At 43.7% G+C, this 16,633-nt stretch overlaps 1 protein-coding gene across 6 annotated transcripts in view; it reads left to right on the forward strand.

Annotated features, from left to right (window-relative positions):
* Positions 1-138: 138 nt before the first annotated feature.
* Positions 139-16,633, forward strand: part of LOC118083814 (HIV Tat-specific factor 1 homolog) — a 43,518-nt gene continuing 27,023 nt past the window's right edge. Inside the window, exons 1-5 of one of the 6 annotated variants that reach the window (XM_060270067.1) lie at positions 139-2,246; positions 4,994-5,101; positions 6,226-6,368; positions 7,800-9,211; positions 10,412-11,311. In XM_060270067.1, coding sequence (XP_060126050.1) covers positions 11,225-11,311 — 87 coding nt within the window. In that variant the 5' untranslated portion in view covers positions 139-2,246; positions 4,994-5,101; positions 6,226-6,368; positions 7,800-9,211; positions 10,412-11,224. Of the gene's footprint in view, positions 2,247-4,993; positions 6,369-7,593; positions 7,668-7,754; positions 11,312-16,633 lie in introns of those variants that run through there. The other 5 variants (XM_060270065.1, XM_060270063.1, XM_060270064.1 and 2 more) reach the window with 5 other exon arrangements.

Raw genomic sequence — 16,633 nt, forward strand, 5'->3', positions numbered from 1 at the left:
CGCATGACCGGAAACACGTAAAAGCGACTTCCGGCACCGGCGCCGCCATTTTCTGATGCCCATAGAAGGGCGAAGCGCCACCGGAAGTCGCGTCACGCAACTTCCGGTCATGCGCAGAAGCGACTTCCGGCGCCGGCGGCGCCATTTTCTGGTGCCCATAGAAGGGCAAAGCGGCACCAGAAAAATGGCCGCCGGGAAGAAGCGAATTTAAGGGAGAATGCCGGGATTTATCACCAAACGGGAGACCGCCGGGAAACAGTAAGAAAAAAGGGGTTTTCCCGGCGGATACGGGATACTTGGCAGCTATGATCCCACCCCTCCTCCCTCCAACACCCTGGCTCATCCCTGTGTTTCGGTAGGACACCCTTCTGTTTTCCCTGGGGAGTGTTGTCCCCTCCCCCCTGTATCTCCATACATTGGCCCCTGTGCATTCATTGTGAACATTTATATATATATATTTAGATTAAATTTTTTTTGAAATAAACATGAGAAGCAGAAGTTTTTTTTATTTAATTTTATTTTTGGGGTTGTCATTTATTTTGGTGGGTATTGTATGATTTGGGCATTGTTGTGTGTTTTGGTTTTGTGTGTGTGTGTGTGTGTGTTTTGTTATTTGGATTTTCTAATTTTGGAGTAGGTGACCCAGAGAACCTAGATAACTACTTTAATAATTCCGACCGGGTGGGGAGCGGAATCAAATAGTGAAGACCCACAGCCCTGTAGCAACAGAAGGCGAGTTCCAAAGCACCCGAGCTGTTTGGTTCCATAAAAAACCCAGGAAGTGGCAAGGGGAAGGTAGGAGATTGTAAATGGGGGGGGGGGGTTGGCCACTGCAAATATCCGAGGACTTAAACTGGGGAGAGAAAGTGCATGGTTGTTGTTTTTTAAAGACGCAGAGGCTTGCAATCAGTCATAGTATAAAGCGTAGGTTAAAAGGGGCATGAGTGCCCTTACTTAAAATGGCCGCCGGAGCCTCGCATGTGACACAAAGCCCACTAAATTCTAAAGTAAAAACCCCTTGCCGTGCCCCCAAATGTGTTGCTGTGGGTTATTTCCCACCCCCCGGCCTAGTGGGGGCCTGGCAGGGGCCTATATAAAACAAAGGCCGTGCTGTGGCCTGCGATCCATGCACTTGCCCCCCCTGGGCCTAGTGGGGGCCTGGCGGGCTGGCAGGGGCCTACATAAAACAAAGGCCGTGCTGCGGTCTGCGACACGGGCGCTCCCCCTCCCCCCGGGCCTAGTGGGGGCCTGGCAGCCTGGCAGGGGGCTACATAAAACAAAGGCCGTGCTGCGGCCTGCGATCCGGGCGCTCCCCCTCCCCCCGGGCCTAGTGGGGGCCTGGCAGCCTGGCAGGGGGCTACATAAAACAAAGGCCGTGCTGCGGCCTGCGATCCGGGCGCTCGCCCTCCCCCCCGGGCCTAGTGGGGGCCTAGCAGCCTGGCAGGACCTAGGGGTCTGGTAATGGCCGCCTTGGTGGTTTCAGTTGCTTGGTTGATGATGTCATTATTTGGTTTGTGGGTGTGGTGTAGATTTTGCAGGAAGGGAGGGGGTGTACTGTGGGAGGAATTCCACTTGAGGGCGCTGTTTTACTTGGTGGAAAAGCAGGTTTCTACCTGCACAGGTGTAAGATTTGAGGGTGTTTTTTTTCCTGCAAACACTCGGGGAGTGGCATGGATCGTTGTGTCCAAATTTCAGGACGATCGGTCAAGAGGTTACGGAGAAAAGTGGAGCCCACACTTTCACGATTTTTACATTTATATATATATATATATATATATCTATATAAAGATAGATGAGACCTCTGGTTCATCTGACCCAGTACTATCTGCTTTGACTGGCAGTGGTTCTCCAGAGATTCAGCATTGCATCTTTTTAACTGGAGATACTGAAGACTGGATCTGGGGCCTCCTGCATACAAAATGTGCTCAGCCATCAAAACTGCTGTCACATCTTGTATAGTTTCCAGGTATGCATTTCTATTAATAGTACAGTGTGGCTATGTTATCTGCAGTGCAATGTACTGCTTTGTCCTCCTAATAACTTTGCAGTTATGCCTTCCCAACTCTACTCCATAATACTGTCTTTCCTTCCACTTCTGACCAACTTCTGTTTTCTTTCTTTCTCCCAGAAAACAAAAAAATGTTTGGCTGATCTAGGGGCATTGGTTCTGGGGAGCTACATAACCGAAGCCACAGCTGGTGAATATGATGCTTCTGGGGTAGATGGAGCCCAGTTGGATGAGGAAGGTGAGATAACCTTTTTGCCTTGGGGGTCTGGGGTAGAACAGCCTTCTCCAACCTGGTGTCTCCCACATGTTGTTGGAATCCAGTTCACATCAGCTCTAGCCTGCACAGCCAATGGCCAAGGAAGATGGTACTTTTAGTGCAACAGAATCTAGAGGGCACCAGGTTGGGGAAGTCTAGGGTAGAAGAAGGGCTTTGGTCTCAGGGATCTGGGATGACTCCTGTTTGTGTATTAAAAAGAGGTCCAGCTGGTTGATGCTTTAGTGATGCTCAGCATCTGCAAGCAATGGCTAGACTTAGTAGCAAAGTGGCAGCTTCTGCTAGACAGCTATAAAGTCCAGCCCCCAATACAATAGCACAACATTATATACAATTAACACAGATGCTGCAGGAAGAAATGGATGAAGTTATATACCTCAGGTTGCAATCTTGTAAACTCTTACCTGAGAGTAAGTAGCCACATGTAATAGGACTTTCTTTTTGTTTGTGGCTCCAACTCTCCCCTTCCCCAGAGATGTATTTGGTTCCCTCCCAGATTTCTTTTAGAAGAGCTCAAAACCTTTTTTCTTTGTCAATCAGTTTTGTTAAGATCATGCTCTCAAAGATTAGCCATGTGGGAATGTGGGCCCCAGGTTTCCCCACCTCTTCTCTAGGTAGTAGTAAATCTTTATTACGGTCACCGACCAGCACAGTAATTTGCATTACATCATTAATGTTTAAAATGTTGTACTTTTTTAAAAAATAAACTAAAATAACTTATCTAAAAGGGATCAATTAACCGTTGATCCTTATTTTTATATTAATTATCTACTTTGCACCATAAATTATAATGGAATCTGTTTGGCTCTATTCAGGAGTTAATTTAAGTACTACCTGTGTAGGCGCATCAAATTCATCTTTAGCCCATCCTATCATTACCGATTTCACTTGTTCATCCTTCGTATGCCACTCCAACAACAAGTTATACATCTTGGATAGATTTTTACTCTTTGTCTCTAACAATTCCAATTCCAATCTGGATATTTCCTTTTGAAAACCTGTGTTTTTATTATCCACCTTAAACATTTCATTAATCTGGTGGTATTGCAGCCAGTCAGCAGATCACTATATTTCAACCACTTAGTTTCCATATTTAATCTTTTGTGGGCCTTGGCCTCTAATGGTGAAATCCACCTAGGTGTTTTCTTTTCTAATAAATCTTTACACCTAATCCATACATTGAACAATGATTTTCTAATTATATGATTTTTAAATTCGCTGTGGGCCTTTATCTTGTTATACCATAGATATGGATGCCAACCAAATGCATTGTCAAATCCTTCCAAATCTAATACAGTGGTACCTCGGTTTATGAACACAATTTGTTCCGGAAGTCTGTTCATAAACTGAAGCGTTCATAAATTGAAGCGAACTTTCCCATTGAAAGTAATGGAAAGTGGATTAATCTGTTCCAGGCAGTCCGCAGAGTACTTAAACTGAAGCGTTCATAAACTGAAGCGAACTTTCCTATTGAAAGTAATGGAAAGTGGATTAATCTGTTCCAGACGGGTCCGCGGAGTACTCAACCTGAAGCGTACTTAACCCGAAGCATGGGTGTAATTGGTTCCGGAAGTCTGTTCATAAGCTGAAGTGTTCATAAACTGAAGCGAACTTTCCCATTGAAGGTAATGGAAAGTGAATTAATCCGTTCCAAATGAGTCTGCTGCGTTCGTAAACCGAAAATTCGTAAACCGAGGTGTTCATAAACCGAGGTTCCACTGTAAATCATGTTTTCCAACACAAACCATTATTTAAGCCAACAAAACACCGCAGCTTCATAATACATTTTTAAATCTGGCAGAGAGAAGCCACCTCGTTCTTTCACAGCTGTTAGTAATTTATACTTAATTCTTGGTCCCCCCCCCCCCGCCAGATAAATTTAGATAATATTTTTTGTCATTCTTTGAAGCATTTCATATTTTCTATGATGGGTAGCACTTGAAATAAAAAACATTTTTGGCAATACAGTCATTTTCACAGCAGATATTCGACCCAAAAACGATAACTTCGAGATGAGACCATATATCCAAATCTTTCTTAATTTCATTCCACAACTTAACATAATTATCTTTATATAGATTCAAATTTTTTACAGTCAGATTCACACCAAGGTACTTCACCTTTTAAACAAAATTCAAACCAATATTTTTCTCTACCTGGCTATCTCCTCACTTAAAAGATTTTTGGTTAACACTTTGGTTTTACTCCTATTCAATTTGAAACCTGAAAGTTGTCCAAATTCTTGTATCAACTCCAGTGCTTTACTTGCACTGGATTCTGGATCCTGTAATGTCAGCACTAAATCATCAGCAAAGGCTTTCAACTTATATAATATTTTGACCCTACCACAATACCTTTTACTTCATCATTTTTTCTTAATGTATTCAGCAGTACCTCCAGAACTGAGATAAATAAAAGAGGGGAAAGTGGGCATCCTTGCCTGGTTCCTTTTTCTATTCTTAATTCCTCTGATACCACATTATTTACAATAAGCTTAGCTTTTTGCTCCAAATAAATTGCATTAATACCATTTAAATTTTTTTGGCCAACCTCAATATTTTGCAAAATCATCTTCATAAAACTCCAAGACACGTTATCGAAGGCTTTTTCTGCATCAATAAACATCATAATGGCTTTACAATCCTTTTTTAACTCTAACATTTCCAAAATATCAATAATATTTCTAACATTTTCTTTCATATGTCTTCCAGGCAGGAATCTCGCCTGGTCTTTATTGATGTACTCATTTAAAACCATCTTCAGCCTTCTTGCCATAATATTGGCAAAAAAATTGTAATCCACAATCAACAAAGAGATTGGTATGTACTTTTTAATTTGAGCTTGGTCTGTATCAGGTTTAGGGATCAGAGTAATGAATGCATCCTTCTAGGTCTCAGGTGCAATATTTTGTTGGAAACATCCATCAAAGGTTGGATTAGCCAATCCTTCAGCCTTTTATAATACTTGTCAGTTAAACCATCCGGGCCTGGGGCTTTGCCAGTTTCCATTTGGCCAATAGCCATTTCAACTTCTTGTCTCGAAATCAGGTCATTGAGTAGAGCCTTTTTCTCCATGGGAATTTTCTGCAGTCCTTTTAATTCCAAAAATTGTTTTATCTTATCATTGTCCTCTTTTTCTCTTTTATACAAATGTTTATAATATTTCTGAAAGTTTCTTCTAATCTCTGCTGGGTTCTCAATAGATTTTCCTTTGACCACTATTTGAGTTATGGTATTTTGCTTCTGTCTCTTTTTCAATTGCCAAGCCAACAGTTTTCCACATTTGTTAGCAAATTCAAACAATCTTTGTTTCATCATATTCACTTTCCATTCTTTCTCCTGGTTAATAATCTGTGAAAACAGTTTTCATTTGAGCCCCATTGGTGCTTTTTATCAGGCTCCTAATCTCCATTAGCTTTGTTGTTGTCACGGGGGGCTGCCTGAAACCCCAAATGTCTCCCTGAAAGTTTTGTATGCCCTCCCAAGGCTTGCTGATGATTACAATTTCTTACTTCCCCTTCACCCCAGGGTCCCAGGGCAGGTTACAGCAATTAAAACCCAATGTTAAAACCAGTTTGAAACAAAATTTCAGAAATAAGGTGAGTCCTAAAAACATACAAGTGTCAAAGAGAGGTGAATTGAGCGTTCACCAAACTGTGCCAGATGCCCCTCTGTGGAGAACTTAGGGGCTAACACAGAGAAGGCCCTATCCTGAAAACGCCCCCACCCAGAGCTTCTGAAGGCAGTGGAACAACCAAGAGGCCTTCTGTGGGAAGGAGGTGGTCTTTCAGATATTTGAGGCCTGAATCATTTAGATCCCTCCTTAGAGGACTGAATGGCCCCCGTTAAGAGGTCATTTGGGCTTGGCTATGCACAGGTTCTCTTCTTGTCACACAATCGTAGCCCACTGGCATCTCAAGCTGTTCCTTTGGCTTTCTTGTTAGGTCTTCATATATCGCCTGTTCAGTAAGGGAGACCAACCCTGGAGGATCTGCATGGAGGATATCAGGAACGCATTTATTTTAGTCTTGGAGACCAGAGTCCGGAAGCAGCTGAAGCCCTGTGCAGTCTTTGAGCGCACACATAGGTTTGTGCACCCTTGCAATACCATGCACCAGCCTTCCTGGGAAGCCCCACTTTGCTGAGGTGGTCACTGAGCATAGCCTTGTTTTCCTGGGGAGGGCCACTGTTTCTGCCTCCAGAAGCTCCCACGTTTTGCCTTTGCTATCTCTGGTTAAAAGGATCAGGCAGCAAGTAACGGGAATGTCTCTGTTGTGGTTGAGACCTTGGGGAGCCGCTACCAGTCTGGCATCTCCTCCTTCAGGTTCCTAGGATCCTCAGAGCTCCAGGTGGGCTTCTGGCCTCACAGACTGACCGGTTGGGACCCTTAGGACTCAGAAATGCCTTTTTCATCACAGGAACTCTTCTCTGCTTTTATTCCCAAGGCTTGCCTCCCTGTATCCATGCCTAATTGTCTATAGCATAGTGGTTCTCCACACCTGCACACATTCTTCTCTGATACCCCCTTACTGGCTTTACAAGCATGAGGGGGGTGCTCTGTGTATCTGTTTCCATGGTCAAAGCAACATTTTTAAAAATGGCTGATCAGCAAGGGAGAAAAGCTTTTGGAAGTTGTTGAAAACTGTACTCCCCCTTTTAAAAAAGTATTAGAAGACAGATTTGGAAAAAATGTTAAGATCAGATAAAATATAAAATGCAGTGAAGGATCTCAAACCTTGATGGAGAAAAATCTTTCACCACCCTGTGATTGCAAAAGTCTGGGTAAAATGTGTTTTGGGGTACTGAATCTGCATTTATTGATATTTTATGTGTCCCCCATATGTATATATTTGGTTTTCCACCTTGGGTGTGGGTTCTGGGATGTTGTCTACCTGCTTCTCCTGTTGCTCAGACTATAAGGGGAAAGGATAGTAGGCTAGAGACAGATTAAAACTCACATCAACTTTCTAAGCACCTGGGTAAAAGGAAAAGGTAAAGGGACCCCTGACCATTAGGTCCAGTCGTGACCGACTCTGGGGTTGCGCGCTCATCTCGCATTATTGGCCGAGGGAGCCGGCGTACAGCTTCCAGGTCATGTGGCCAGCATGACAAAGCCGCTTCTGGCAAACCAGAGCAGCACATGGAAACACCGTTTACCTTCCCGCTGTAGCGGTTCCTATTTATCTACTTGCATTTTGACGTGCTTTCGAACTGCTAGGTTGGCAGGAGCTGGGACCAAGCAACGGGAGCTCACCCCGTCACAGGGATTCGAACCGCCGACCTTCTGATCAGCAAGCCCTAGGCTCAGTGGTTTAACCACAGCGCCACCTGGGTAGACTTATCTAAACAAAAACGGTTTTCGCAGTGCAGTGAAGGCGCCTGCTTGGTGCCTGCCTGGTGTCAAGAAACAGGGAGTTCCAAAGTATAGGACCTGCCACACTAAAAGAGCCAAGTTCTTACAAATGCAGATCAGGTATCATTCCTGGTATGACTCAGTGGGGACCTCTGCTTCTTTCAGAGAGGTACTCAAACTGCTGGGTTCTAAAGCCAGATTTCAGACTGCCCACCAAAGAGGAGATAAGAGCAATGGTACCTATTACAGCATGATCTCTGCCGAACAGCACTTGAAGGTGAGCCTTTGTCTTTTGTGAATAGCCTCAAACCTTGTTGGTTGCCTTCACACTCTATAAGATACTTGAGAACTACAAGGACATCTTGCTTCTGCCAACCTCCACCAGCGGGAGAATGATAAAGGCAGAGTGTAGGTTGCAAAACATGACAGCCACTGTGGCATAGTGGTTAGAATGGTTAGACCAGGACCTGGGAGGCCAGGGTTCAAATCCGCACTCAGCCATGAAGCTCACTGGGTGACCTTGAGGCTGAAATATTTTGGCTGGCCCATCTATCTCACAGGGTTGTTGGGAGAATTAAATGAGGAAAGGGAGAACCTTGAGCTCCTGTTTTGGGAGGGGGGAGAAAGTGTGATATGAGCACAATAAGTTTAAATGCAAATAAATGTACAGTCATACCTCGTGCTATGTTTGCTTCACGTTGTGGCTTTTCAGGTTACGAACGCGGCAAACCCAGAAGGGTTTACTCCAGTTTCACTGCATGCGCAGAAGCGCTCTATTCTGCATGCGCAGAAGCGCATTCTCCATGCTAAACATGCCCGGCTCCCTAAGCCGTTCCTCATATGAATGGTGACTGAAATGACTATGTGTGCATGGGGAGAATGAGTATGCAAGGGGCCATAGGGATGTGTGGACGGATGGAAGCAGGTAAGAGCAGGCAGATGGAGACTCTTCCAATTTCAGCTTTGGCTCCTCCCCATTGTCAGTAGACACTTCCACACCAGTTTCTCTCAGGGAAATCAAACCTTTGACTTAAAAGTTTACTGCCTCTGCAGTAGAGCAAATGATGCCTAGCTGTTAAATGTTGAGAAAGGAAAGCTGAGGATGGCGGAAACATAGTACACATGAATGGAAGATTCCATGTGAGAATGGGGGGGGGGGGGGCAGACTGAAAAAGCTTCCTCTAGTTTATCATATGGCACTCACTTTTCCAGTGGCCGACTTTGTTCAAATGCAAAATGCTTTTGAGGTCCTTATTTGAACTGCAGCTTAGCCACCTTCTGAAGGATGACAAACCTACTCAAAGGAGAGCAATATTCTTGGAGCCATCTGCAGGTGACCTGGGGGATAAAACAGGCTCCGGTAACTCTATTGTGGCAACCTCTTTTCTGTCCTGTTGTGCAGCAATCCAGCAAAGTGAAAGTAGCAGAGATTCAGGTGCGGGATCCTGTGCAGTGAGACCCAGAGGCCTTGTGTTCTTCAAGAGAATATGCCAAATAGACATAGACAACAAAGACAGCACGATGTCGCATGAGGCAGCAGGGGAGATTTCACATGCCATGGAATATAGCAGTGCCAGGTAACCATAGACAAGTGTGCTGTTGGAGCCATTAAGGAGTGTTTGGTTGGCTCAAAAGCAGGTTGGCTGTGCCCAGTTCAGGTGACTCTTATGAGCTGCCTTTGAGTTGTGGGCCTCCCTGTTGTTTACTGCTCTTCTGTTTACTGGTTACACTTTCATACCGCCCACCCAACCAACTTCTCTGGGCAGTCTGCTCATAAAAGAAAATACGAAATGCAGTACACCATTAAACTCTAAAACCAAAGTGGGGGTTGGGGAGGGAAGTCACACAACAAGAAACAGCCCAGCAAAAAACAACAACAAACATCTAAAATTAAAGTAAAGCACAGCAACTAAAACAATTTAAACAATTCATTTCTCAATTGCTGCAATATCAGAACTTTAGTAGTAACCCGCATGAGCCAATCCTGGCTTTTTTGTAGATGTGATTTATAAGCCTAGTCATGAGCAGGACTAGTCTTCCCTTTTCTTTAAACATTTATGTGGATTAGTTCTTGAACATACATAAAAATAGAAAGTGCGGCAGCACACGTTCATCTCATGAGGGGAGTAATAATCTCATTCCTGCATTGCAGAGGTTTGGACTAGATGAGCCTTGGGGTCCCTTCCAACTCTGCAATTCCGTGATTCTATGATGTTGCCATGCAGGATTAAACCTATGCATTGTTATTTCAGTTGCCTTAGAGCACTGCTCATGAAAGGTTCATTCTGATGCTAAAATGTTCTGTCTCTTAACACCATTTTCATCTGATTCTGCCTGCAATGCTTGCATAACCACCTTCCACACAGGAATTTTGCCTCTGATGGGTGCAGTCTTGAGTGGTAGGGTTGCGGTGGTATTGCTGCACCAGAGTAGAACTCATATATCATATATCCTCACCGGAGTAGAAATGATATATCGAACAGATGGAAAGCTCTTCAATCTGAGCAGGCTGAAAGCAAAAAGTAAGGTTACCGTAACTTCTGTCATAGAGCTTCAGTATGCTGATGACAACGTAGTGTGTGCACGCTCAGAGGATGACCTCTGAACCATCCTAAATATCTTTGCAGAAGCTTACGAAAAGCTTGGCCTATCACTCAACATCCAAAAAACCAAAGTGCCGCACCAACAAGTACAAAACAACCCCTCTGCAGCGCCACAAATCCAACTCAGTGGTGTAACGTTGGAAAATGTTGATCACTTCTCCTACCTTTCCACAGGGACCAACATTGATGCCGAAATACAGCATCGCCTGAGCTCTGTGAGTGCGGCTTTCTCCCGATTGAAGGGCAGAGTATTTGAGGACCGGGACATTCGCAGGGAAACATTCGCAGGGAAAGCTATTGTACTACCAACCTTACTATATGCTTGTGAAACATGGACCACTTATAAACGCCATCTCCAACTCCTTGAAAGATTCCATCAGTGGGGTGTCTGAAATTTTTTACACATCACTTGGGAAGACAGGGGAACTAATATCAGTATACTGCAAGAAGCAAAGATCACCAGTGTTGAAGCAATGATTCTTCAACCTCAACTTTGTTGGACTGGCCATGTTGTGCGTATGCCTGATGATCATCTTCCAAAGCAACTGCTCTATTCTGAACTTAAAAATGGAAGGTGTAATGCTGCATAGCTGCCAAGTTATCCCTTTTTTTAAAGGGATTTTCCCTTATGCTGAATAGGCTTCCTCGCGAGAAAAGGGAAAACTTGGCAGCTATGATGCTGGTGGTCAACAAAAGAGGTTTAAAGACTGTCTCAAGGCAAATCTTTAAAAATGTAGTATAAACACTGACAACTGGGAAACACTGGCCTGCGAGCGCTCCAGTTGGAGAACAGCCTTTACCAAGGTGTCATGGGCTTTGAAGAAACTCGATCTCAGGACGCAAGGGAGAAACGTGCTAAGAGGAAGGCACGCTTGGCAAATCCACACCGTGATCAACTCCTGCCTGGAAACCAATGTCCCCACTGTGGAAGGATGTGTGGATCCAGAATTGGCCTCCACAGTCACTTACGGACCCATTGTTAAAATCATGTTTATGGAAGACAATCTTACTCGGCTACGAGTGATTGCTAAAGAAGAAGAAGAAGAAGAAGCTGCACCAGATGCACACCTTGAGGTATGACTGCACAAATGAGATGGCTTGGATGGCTTTCAAAGATCAGACAGGTTCTTGGAGGAAAATGTCTATCCATGGCCTCTTGCCACAAGGCATTATGCCTCCGAATGCCAGTTGCTGGGAATTGGAGTTGGGGAGAGCATTGCTGTTGTGCTCATGTTCTGCTTGCGGGCTTCCCATGGGCATCTGTTTGGCCACTGTGGGAACAGGATGCTGGACAAATCAGAAACCATGCACTTGTGATAAAAATGTTCAGAGAAGCACCAAGTGAATGCTTCTCTGCATTTGCAGTGTATCACACTTTCGTGTTTTCCTTCACTATATCGTTTCTCTTCTGTACAGTGCTCATGAACTTATTTTCTTTTTTGAGGTCAAAGACCAGGCAGCAGAATTAGCAACAGGAACAATTTTGTCTACTGCGTCCGCCCCTTGAAAATTCCCTATAAGCTTATTTGCATTAAAAATAGCACTCCTTCAGCTAAAACCTATGTTCCAGAGTTTAAAATCAGTACTCATTTCGCGACAGGCCTGGTGATATTCAGATCTTTTGTCAGCAAGAAGATATTTAACATAGGTTTCCTCTGAGCAGTCAGGTAATTTCCTTAGTAACCATTGAATTAGCTCTCTTCAGGTATCATGATACAGTGGGCAATATAGAAGAATGGGCCCAATGGATTCAATCTCTTCAGAATTACATGGGCATACTCTCTGTTGGACTGGGATGTCATGATGTCTGCCTACTAATAATGCTGAAGGGAGAACATTAAAGTGGGCTCTGGAAAATGCCCAATGGTGTTTAGAGTAGTCCAATGCACTTAAATAATTTGCTGGATAGGATCTTTGAAGTTCATGTAAAAATTTATAAATTTTGGAGGATTAAGATCATTTTGGAATTCTCTATCCCAGATTCGTTCTTTAATTATACTTCTAGCCCTTCCTATTTCCAAACCTAAAATATATTCAGGAGAAAGGCCATATAAAGCCAGTTTTCTTGTGATGCCCTTCCACCATTTTGTTCAATAATTATCAATCAATGTCAAAGAGAGCAGCCCAGTTGAGGTCTTATTAAGTCTTAGCCATGTGTACAGAGTAACTAGTCACACTTTGGCTTCAATCCTATTTAGGCCTGTCTCCAGTCACAGGGCTGCGTTGGGGACACATTTAGGGATTTGGAGAATTGACCTTGGGAATCCTGATTGTAGTTTTTCATAGGGGTCCAGATTAGAGAGGGGGACTAGTTGTGCACCATATACTAATTGTGCTATGGCTTTTGCAGCAAATAGTTTGATAGCAGCTGAGATAAAAATTTCCTCCCTTTGCTCAATGGAATCTTAAGATTGATAGAGGAAGTGTGATTAATATGGGCTGTTTTCTTTCTTGACGCTTAAAAGACAATCCCTAGATATTTGAAACAGGTGACTTGTTCAATGTCTTGGTTATCTATGCACCATCTGTAGGTTTTTCTTCTATTGGAGAAAACCATGACTTTGGTTTTTTGGTAGTTTACTACTAATTGATCCTCCTTACAGTGTTGGGCTAGTTTCTGAAGAGTTCTTTTAAGGCCAATCTGTGTCAGAGAGGATGACAGCATTATCTGCATGAAGCAGGATAGGCAACATTTTATCTGCCTTTTGGGCCATGTGTATCTGTCCCTTGAAGATGTTTAATAAGGGAATAAATGTTAAACAAAAAGGGGGCCAATATGCAACCTTGTTTGACTCCCTTAGCTATTATTATTGGATTAGAAAGTTGACCTGCCCAGCTGCATCTCACACTTGCGTTGCTGTAAAGTTTGTATATCAACAACAGCTAGCATCGGTCTATCATCTTTCTAAGTTTGTCCCACGCTCAGTACACATGATAAATAACAACAGCATCATGAGAGTTATTTCTTTTCCATTAGCCACAAGGACTAGGAAGAAAGAGACGACCTCCCATCCGTTGCAGGAGACTGATCTGGATTCAGATGAATAACACTTTACTGGGGATCATGATAAGATTGCATCCTGGTCTCAGTGTAATCTATACACTGTTCATTGTTACCCAATGAAACGCTGCTACTAAAGTGAGACACCCGTTTTGATTCATTATTTTATGAATCAATATTGTGTTTAGGATGTATATAAAGGAATATTAAAAATTACCCATAACTGAATGAGAGTTGTTTTTGTTCATACAAGCACTCCTTCTAAAAGTCCAATTTTGCCAACAAATGCAATGGCTGTATGTATGTATATTTGTGATACAGTTTGTGTTAATTTGTCCATCCCTGGCGTTTTTGAAAAGCATTGCCAACTTAGGAGCTTAAATGGATGACTTGCATCCACATCCCTCGGTCACATATACATGGCTCTAAATACAGTCGTACCTCGGGTTACGTAAGCTTCGGGTTACATACTTTTGGGTTGCGTACTCCGCAAACCTGGAGGTATTTTTTGCTGCTTTTCGCCCCGCGTGCGGTCTGCGCATGCGCAGAAGCGTGATATTGCACTTTCATGCATGCACAAAATGGACGCTCGGGTTGCGTACTTTTGGGGTGCAAACGGCACCCCGGAACAAATTGAGTATGTAACCCGAGGTACCACTGTACCCTTTTGCTTCCAAGCAAGCAAGTTATCACTCACAGGTTTTGATTATAGCTGAGGAACACTCAACCAAACACCGAATAACCCTGTATCTATAAAGTCTGGTTTGTGGTTTCAGTTTGAATAAAAGGCAAAGTTTAGCAGTTGTGGAGACGTCCCCGTGCACAATTTTATGAAGGGGCGCAAACAGGCTCCCCCAAAGCAGACTCCTTTATTGGAGTAGTCGCATTGCAGTAGTCCAAGCGAGAGATAACTAGAGCATGCACCACTCTGGCGAGACAGTCTGCGGGCAAGTAGGGTCTCACGCCTGCATACCAGATGGAGCTGATAAACAGCCGCCCTGGATACAGAATTAACCTGCGCCTCCATGGATAGCTGTGAGTCCAGAATGACTCCCAGGCTGCACACCTGGTCCTTCAGGGGCACAATTACCCCATTCAGGACCAGGGAGTCCTCCACACCTGCCCGTCTCCTGTCCCCCACAAACAGTACATGTGTCTTGTCAGGATTCAACCTCAATCTGTTAGCCGCTATCCATCCTCCAACCGCCTCCAGACACTCACACAGGACCTTCACCGCCTTCACTGGTTCTGATTTGAAAGAGAGGTAGAGCTGGGTATCATCCGCATACTGATGAACACCCAGCCCAAACCCCCTGATGATCTCTCCCAGCGGCTGCATGTGGATGTTAAAAAGCATGGGGGAGAGGACAGAACCCTGAGGCACCCCACAAGTGAGAGCCCAGGGGTCTGAACACTCATCCCCCACCACCACTTTCTGGACACTGCCCAGGAGGAAGGAGTGGAACCACAATATAACTGCTCCCAGCTCCTCTAGACAGTCCAGAAGGATGAGGCTTCCAGTTTCCCGCGGATCGTGGCCGGACGCTCGCTGTGGAGCTCTGTAGCGAGCACTCACCGGCAGGGAAAAAAGGGGGGTTTGTAGGGCTTCACAACCCCCACAACGAGTGCAGGAGGGCTTCCTGCACCCTAGAGGACCGGCTGAGGCGCTGGAAGGGTCTCCGGAGCGGCGAAAAGCTGGAAAGGAGACCGTGAGCGCCCTATCAGTGGCCCCTCCCTGCGGCGAGAAAGCCTGGCTCCGGGAACGATCTGGCGGTAAATTATTTAAGAATTTAGAAACGTCCGAGCTAAAAATCTTGGGAAAATAGCTAACCTCCTTGCTCTTTTGGGAAGAAAGCATGGCTAAGCCTCAAAGTTTCAAAACGGGCTGAGAGAGCTGAGGCAGCTAAGAGAATAGAGAACATGCCTAATTAATCGGACATTGTATACGCTAAGAAAAGAGGGGGTTACCTCCGCGGCTTTTTGAATCCTAATTCCTAATTCCAAAAATGAAACATTAAGATGAAACGAGTAATCTATTGGCTTAAAACGCTCTCATAAGCTGATAATTAGTAACTACCAGAAGGAGAAAAGGAAAGGAGGTTAAGAAATTGTTGTAACTATCCCTTTAAATTCTTCAAAGTGGACTCAGCTGGCAGACCGCAATTCAGCAAGGAAGAATAGGGGAAGGAGAAGGACGGGCTGATGGCATAATACTTCTCCTCTTCACCCAACCCCCCCCCAACGGCTAATTTTGTGAGATATCTGCTCCAGCCAGCTAATTAAGCAGGACTTAAGAATTGTTAAAGACTTATAAACCATCTATCCTTTGGGGAAAATAAAAATTGCGGAGGGACATTTCTTAGTGGCATTGAAGAGCCCAAAAACTTTTAAGAGCTTTAAAAGGAGTGCTCCCTTTAAAAACACTGTCATTGAATGACCGCGCGGCTTAAAGAGAAGGAGAGGGAAAAGAAAAAGACATAGCAGAATGCCTTCTTCTTCTTCGGATACAATTTCCCCTAAAGAGGCTTAAAGAGGCTGAATATTGGATACAGGTAGGTAGCCGTGTTGGTCTGGGTCGAAGTAAAATAAAAAAATTCCTTCAGCAGCACCTTAAAGACCAACTAAGTTTTTATTTTGGTATGAGCTTTCGTGTGCATGCACACTTCTTCAGATACCTGAAGTTACTTCAGAATATTGGAAGTAACTTTGTATCCGCCCGGGAAAAGATACATCGCTGGGAAAAGATACATCGTTAAGAAAAGATACAACGTTCTGTACCTGCCCGGGAAAAGACATATTGCTGCCGGAAACAGATCGAACTGCTACACCTGGCAGAGTCCTCAGAGGAAAGAAAGAACAATATATAGAGGCAAGAATAAATAATACCAATATTAACAATAACATTAACAATATTTGGGACAGAATTCTGACTGGGGGGATCTTTTTAAATCTATAACCCAGCTTCATCCTTTTCTATTTGTATGTCCACTGGAGGCTCAATAGTGTAACTTTGATAGCTTCATTTTTTCTTTAATTGTCCAGCTCTTTATTCTTATCAATACAGTTGTAACTTTGACATTGGCTAGTCCCTTCTGCTCTATTTAATTTTTTCTGTTATTTCCTTTGCCTGTTTCCTTTTTTCCTTTTTCTTTATTTCTTTTGTTTATTCTTTCTTAACTTCTTTTCTGCCTTTCTCTTTTTCCTTCTTCCCTTATTTTTTCTTTTTCTTTCCCTTTTTTTTCTTTCTCATCTTCCTTTTTCTTTCTTTCTTGCTTTTTTTTCTTATTTTTTGTTCTCTTCATAATAATTATTATAAACTATTGGCTGTTACCATTAAGAATTAAGGTAGGACTGGTATGTCTAATGGTAATAAGAGACGTACAAGTTTAGCGACT

This window comes from Zootoca vivipara, chromosome W (genome assembly GCF_963506605.1).
Source record: "Zootoca vivipara chromosome W, rZooViv1.1, whole genome shotgun sequence".
Taxonomy (NCBI): domain Eukaryota; kingdom Metazoa; phylum Chordata; class Lepidosauria; order Squamata; family Lacertidae; genus Zootoca; species Zootoca vivipara.